At 32.7% G+C, this 6,376-nt stretch overlaps 1 protein-coding gene across 1 annotated transcript; it reads right to left on the bottom strand.

Annotated features, from left to right (window-relative positions):
- Positions 1-532: 532 nt before the first annotated feature.
- LOC132947625 (uncharacterized) lies at positions 533-1,294 on the bottom strand. The gene has a single exon (XM_061017909.1). It carries the CDS (start codon positions 1,292-1,294, stop codon positions 533-535), a length of 762 nt encoding a protein of 253 aa, XP_060873892.1.
- Between the last annotated feature and the right edge of the window lie 5,082 nt (positions 1,295-6,376).

Below are 6,376 nucleotides of genomic sequence, written 5' to 3' on the forward strand. Positions count from 1 at the left end.
ATAATAATATCAAATAAATACCAAATAAATAATAAGACAAAAACGTTTATTATTCGTGTAAACTTACATAATATAGGTTATACGATTATACATTATACATTATACATATTATACATTATACATTATACATTATACATTAAACATTATACATTATACATTATACATATTATACATATTATACATTATACATTTTACATTTTACATTACATATTTTACGGCAGTATAATAGCCATAATTTATTTTCAATCGGTATAATTATTTATTTTCTTAAACATAGGAGCGGAGGGCAGCAGTATTTACCGACCATTTCCACAGCAGATCTATGACTCAAACGGTGCAATTTCAATGGTAACTAAAGTCAGTATAGTGCGTGTGACTTGGGGAAACGTTCAAACGTCGGAGCGAACTCAGAATGAATGCGCGTGCAATGGCGGAAGTAAAAGGATTTTAACTGATTTTCCGGCGAACAAGTTCAACCGGGGACACAAAAATGCGGGGCAAACTCGGCACAAACACGCACATACATTGCAGTCTATGCCGATACAGCGCCGCGGCCGCAACAAAGCATTCGCCGGACGAATCTCTTCGTCCGGCTCCACAGAGAGCGGCGTTTGGGAATTACCGCGGTTACCGTCGGGTTCGTGACTGCATCACTGCAGCCGCCGCGGGTTACCACCATATCCCGGATACCATTTGCCTGGTAGACCGATGGTTTCGCCGAACAATTTATAGACTCGTCACCGTCAAACTGCAACGCTGCCGTGTTGTGCGCCGGACTAGACTGCAGCACGTCGGCTTCGATCGGCCGAACATGTGGCAAAGATGACGAGATGTTGGACGGCGCCTTGATCTCGTCAACTTCTGCAGTGGCAGGTGCCGTTACTGACAACTCGGTGGACGATAAATCTGTCGAAACTTGCAACTCCACCATGGATGCAACGGAAGGTAACTCGATATCGAGTACATCGTGTCTGGGAAATACCGCGGTTACCGTCGGGTTCGTGACTGCGTCACTGCAGCCGCCGCGGGTTACCACCATATCCTGGATACCATTTGCAGCCTGATGGACCGATGGTTTCGTCGAACAGTTTTCAAACTCGGCACCATCAAACTGCACTGCTGCCGTGTTACACATCAGACTTGACTGTAGCACGTCGGCTTCGATCGGCCGAACATGTGGCAAAGATGACGAGATGTTGGACGGCGCCTCGATCTCGTCAACTTCTGCAGTGGCAGGTGCCGTTACTGACAACTCGGTGGACGATAAATCTGTCGAAACTTGCAACTCCACCATGGATGTGATGGAAGGTAAATCTATATCGGGTACATCGTCTGCGGAGTTAGATCGTTGCAGAGCCATATTAGGCATCGATTTATACCGTTGCATAATTCCGGTTGTAAACGGCCACTCGGTCTCGGGTTCATCTGCACCTGCGGAGTTCTTCTGCAGAGCCACATTAGGCGTCGATTTATATCGCCTGCAGTGCGCCTGTGGATTCTTTATATCTCGAGATTCCAACGTTTTCGCTCGATTTTGCTGGAGCACGTCGAAAACCTCGAAATAATTGTCGGTAACGGACTGGATTATGGATTTGGGCGAAGTTTCCAGTGCTACAATATTTGACATATTGATCTGATACGGTTAAGTTAATTATATTAAACGAAAACTACGTTTAGACTTTTATAATGTATTATAAATGATCCGTAAAGTTCGTTGTAACAAATAATAGTACTTATACCTGATTAGGTACTAAATATACTGTGACGCACAGAAACAAATTATTTATGTTTCAAACACTTAGGTACACCCATGGCAACCATATTTTTTATAGATTTTTTAAATCGAGAATGTATCTAGGTTCTTTTTATTTATATTCAATAATATTATTATTTATTAAAATCGTATTCATATGTTATACTGTTCAAGTACTAAATTGGTAAACATAGGAATATTGGATATAGGCGCATATAGGAAGTTAAATAATATTAATAATGAATGGTTTTTTAAAAATACTGAATTTCTTAAAACCACACCATGGCTATAAATAGCGTTTCACTTTTTTTGTTATATGTAAAAAAACTTGTGGGAAATCCGCTATTAACATTTCTATATTATCTATGAAAAGAAAAATTTATAAAAAGTGATAATTTGGTGCAAATTGCAAGTGTCACAGCTATACATTTTTGAATTATATCAAAATATCAAAAATCGATTAATGGGGGGAATTCATCAATTGTTACAGCAAAATATCAAATATCGTAAAAATGTTAAATTCAAACGCTCATAAAAAATTAATGTAACTTTCCGGTAACCTTATTTTTTTGTTAAAGGTGGACAAAACTAGTGGGGAATCTTCTATTCAAATGTCCAATGTTTCCTATGAAAAGAAAAACTTTTACGAATTTCTAACTGAAAAGTAATTAAGTAAGAGCAATATAAAAATTAATTAAAAAACAGTGGCATAACAAAAACAAATTTAAAGAAAAATGGAAATTATTGTATATACCATATAAAACAATAATAACAAAAATCAGAATTATGACTATAGTGCAGGTTCTCAAAATTCAAACTATAATAAATTGAGGGATGATAATCCAAAACTTACTTACTATTGGCATTTTTAGAGAAATTGAGTTTAACATCAAATTAAACTGTACACATAGCGGGGAATCGTCGGTGTCACAAAACAAATGAAAAAATGATTATTTTTGGTATAAATTATCATAACAATAAATAGCAGTTAGACCAAACCATACTATTTCCAATGAATCTTTGTAAATTAAAGAATTTAAACATTCTCCAAAACGTACTATTGCCTGTGTTAGACCATGATATTATTATCAAAGTTAGAACAAAACGAGCTATTGTTGATGTTTTTTTCAAAAGGTACCTATACTATTTTCATTCATTACAGTAAAACGCACTATTTCCTATGTTAATGTACCTACTGCCAACAAGGATTCTATAAGTCAAAACGTAGGTATTATTTCCAAATTTTATATTTTAAAATGTATATTATTTTACTTAAGTAAATATTATCAATTAAATTATATTTAAAAGCAATTTGTTAACTTTATAAAAGTTATAATAATTATTTATCTCCATAGGAAACTGAGTTTATTTATTATTCATTATAAAATGTACAACATTCCAGAATTTTAAAACACAAATTTGCCCATATACCTATTGAAAAAAAATAAAAAAATGTCAATACGTTTGGATTGTCACCACTCATTATTTTGGTGAAAACGAAAACCAAACTTTTTTAGTTTTAACGGAAACAAAAGTTTAGTTGTTGGCGGAAACGATGTGTGCTCAAATATTTAAATTACGTATTCCTTTTATTTATAAATAATGCATAATATTGAATAAAATTTAGTCTCATATTAAATATTTATATATATATATATGTAGGTACATTACATACGTAACAACTTTGTACATATTTAAAATCGCTACTTATACAAATTATATACAAATAGGTATACTATGTTCTACGTAGAATTGAAAAAAAAAATCAAACATGAATGGGTGGGATGGTTACAACCGCCCCTCGTGGTTTCGCCACTGTATAATATTATATTATACCTATATACTTCGCATGTTATATACCCAGTTTATATAATATTATGTAGTGAAAGTAACAAAGTATCGTAAATACACGTTATATTATTTTTAAAACAATGCATTTAAATCACGGAGAACTAAATAATAATAATAATAATAATAAGGCAATAATGTATATTAAATACCTATATATGAAATTGTATTTGTTGTGTGAATTCGTACAACGATCGCGCTCGGAATATATTATTAATATAATCTATATATGCTCAATACTTTTCGCGGACGAGAACAAATTGAAAACTGCTTCAAAAACAACGAGCGGGTAATCAAATTAGGAAATTTTGCGAATTATGTACGATTCGGTGGCTACGTGAGAACTATATACTGCCGAGTGTTGCAGACCCTTTTGCACGGCCTTTTTGTGCAGCGCTTTGTGGTCAATCGGGCGTCAAATTCGCTCATTCCGGGACGTGTAATCGAATCAAGCTTGGTCCAACGGAAACCCACAAACGATTGTGTAACCAAAAAAATATCGGCATATTATTGAACTCGCACCAAGAATCCGGGATTTTAACACTGTTATTATTATCGGCCCAGCACGTCATCTGCAGCACATAATATATAATAATAATCCTTCAATGTCTGTTCATGCGTGCGTGGGATTTGCCACACCGTCGGTCGATTGAAAGCGCGTGTATAGTGTAAAATGTGTACGATTCCGTATATTATGTGCATTCAAAACACACCCGTAATCCAATTTTCGTGTAAATCCTCTTCGGAATTTACACTAATTGGGCTTCAAAATATTTGTCATATATATGCGGTTCCTGCTGCAGCATGCCAATCGAAGGGTCATTATATAATATGATAAATATTTGAAATATTTCAAGCTTATATTATCGTATTATATATTTTGTATTATTAAATCGAAAAATCGAATATCAAATCATGTTTTTAAATCAAGTTATATTCGATTGTATTTTATAGGTCTTGTGCACTTAATTTACGGTTGAATAAAATTAGTTCTCAATATAATATGTGCACGTGGGTATTAAGGGTAAAACTACCCTACCTTTAGTAAAAATCCGCTCGTACTCTATTCAACAATTTTTTTTTCATATAAATAATATTATCTGAAAATTATTATTATGTTAATTCAATATTATTTCGTACATAAAAGTATAAGTCTATTAACTATTCACGTGGAATTGTGGACCATGGCTTTTCTAATTTTGTTGATATAGGTATGTAGGTAGGCATCTACTGCAAACCTATGTTTAAGTACCTACATACAAGGAAAGCGAGCAACTTTAAGTTATACATTATTTTGTTTGTGTATTTTTGTTTTTTATTCATTATACATTGTATTATACAATAATAATAAAAATAATATTACCACATGATAAAAAAAATACATATGCAATCTTTCAAATAAGGCAAAAAAATGTCTGGAAGTAAAATACAGTCTAACGTACTGGGTATATCCGTCATTATACACTTATACTACACTATTACATTATTTATAAACCATAAACTTGGTTTGAGAATCTGTATAAATATTTAAATGCGTTTGTACAATTTCGCGATTTTTATCAATAAAAAATGTATCTAGATGAATTCATTTAGATGAGTAAAAAAATTATCTAAGATGAACGTTTAGATACCTTGTAACTATTTATCTAGATAAAATAAAAGATGAAAAAATAATTATCTAGATAAGTCCGAACACTGGTCCTTGGTCGGCGATCGACGAGCGGCGGCAGCACAGTTCCCGGCAAATGCATATGCGGTCGGGTATCGTTATTAATTATTATTACTGTAAAGCCACGTGGTGTGCTAAGATTGTCAAACTGTCAAATATTTGTTATCATTTTATTATTTAATGTGAATTATTATTGCTGTCGATATTTACATATACGTATCTCTGAGACCGGTTAGGTCCGTTAGGGAATTTATAATATAATAGAGATCTGTAAAAACGGTATTGCCGTATGTATGTATTATAGTTTATATTTGATTGTCGTAACATATAAAAATATATCAATAATATTATATTATCCTTATCCGAAGTGTGTGATCTATTATTCATATTATTAAATACACTTAACCTTAGAGACAACTCTACGGAGATCTGATACTATTGCCAAACAAATAGTGTGCTGTTAGTTTTGATATTAATAAGTGAATTAACCTATCATCAAACTTTTAGGTAAGAATATTATCTGTGCTTAAGCGTCGGCGATTTTTTTCTATGTTTAATAAAAGCACGGATAGTGTACAAGACTTTTAATAACATATGTTTGACAATAAAATATAATTGATTTTTGGAATTTTTCAATATTATATTAATTGAAGACCATATTTTCATATACTCGAGATTATTTATACCACTTTAGGATCACCTGTGACAATACAAATTACAAACTTCCGTTGTTCAATTAGAAACCTCCCCTTTACACTTTTAATTATACGGAAAGTATTTTTATTAAGAATCTTGATAATATCAAGATTCTTATATATATTATATCCAAATCAAAATTCGAACGAGTAGTTTTTAAGTTATATATTACTTTATATATACTAAGCCACTAAGAATAATATTATGTTTATCGTCTATGGTAATGGGTAAAGTAGCTATGAGTTATTATAGGTAATTTGAAAATCAAATCAATATGATATAATGCAATATTACTAGGCATGCAATGTAGGCGTGAAATATTTGTGCAGTACATTTTCAGTCATGTAAAATGTAATTTATAAACGTATATAGAAGTGGCAGCCACTTGTCTATGTCGCGGTAATGGAGTG

The sequence above is a fragment of the Metopolophium dirhodum genome, chromosome 6, assembly GCF_019925205.1.
Source record: "Metopolophium dirhodum isolate CAU chromosome 6, ASM1992520v1, whole genome shotgun sequence".
Classification (NCBI taxonomy): domain Eukaryota; kingdom Metazoa; phylum Arthropoda; class Insecta; order Hemiptera; family Aphididae; genus Metopolophium; species Metopolophium dirhodum.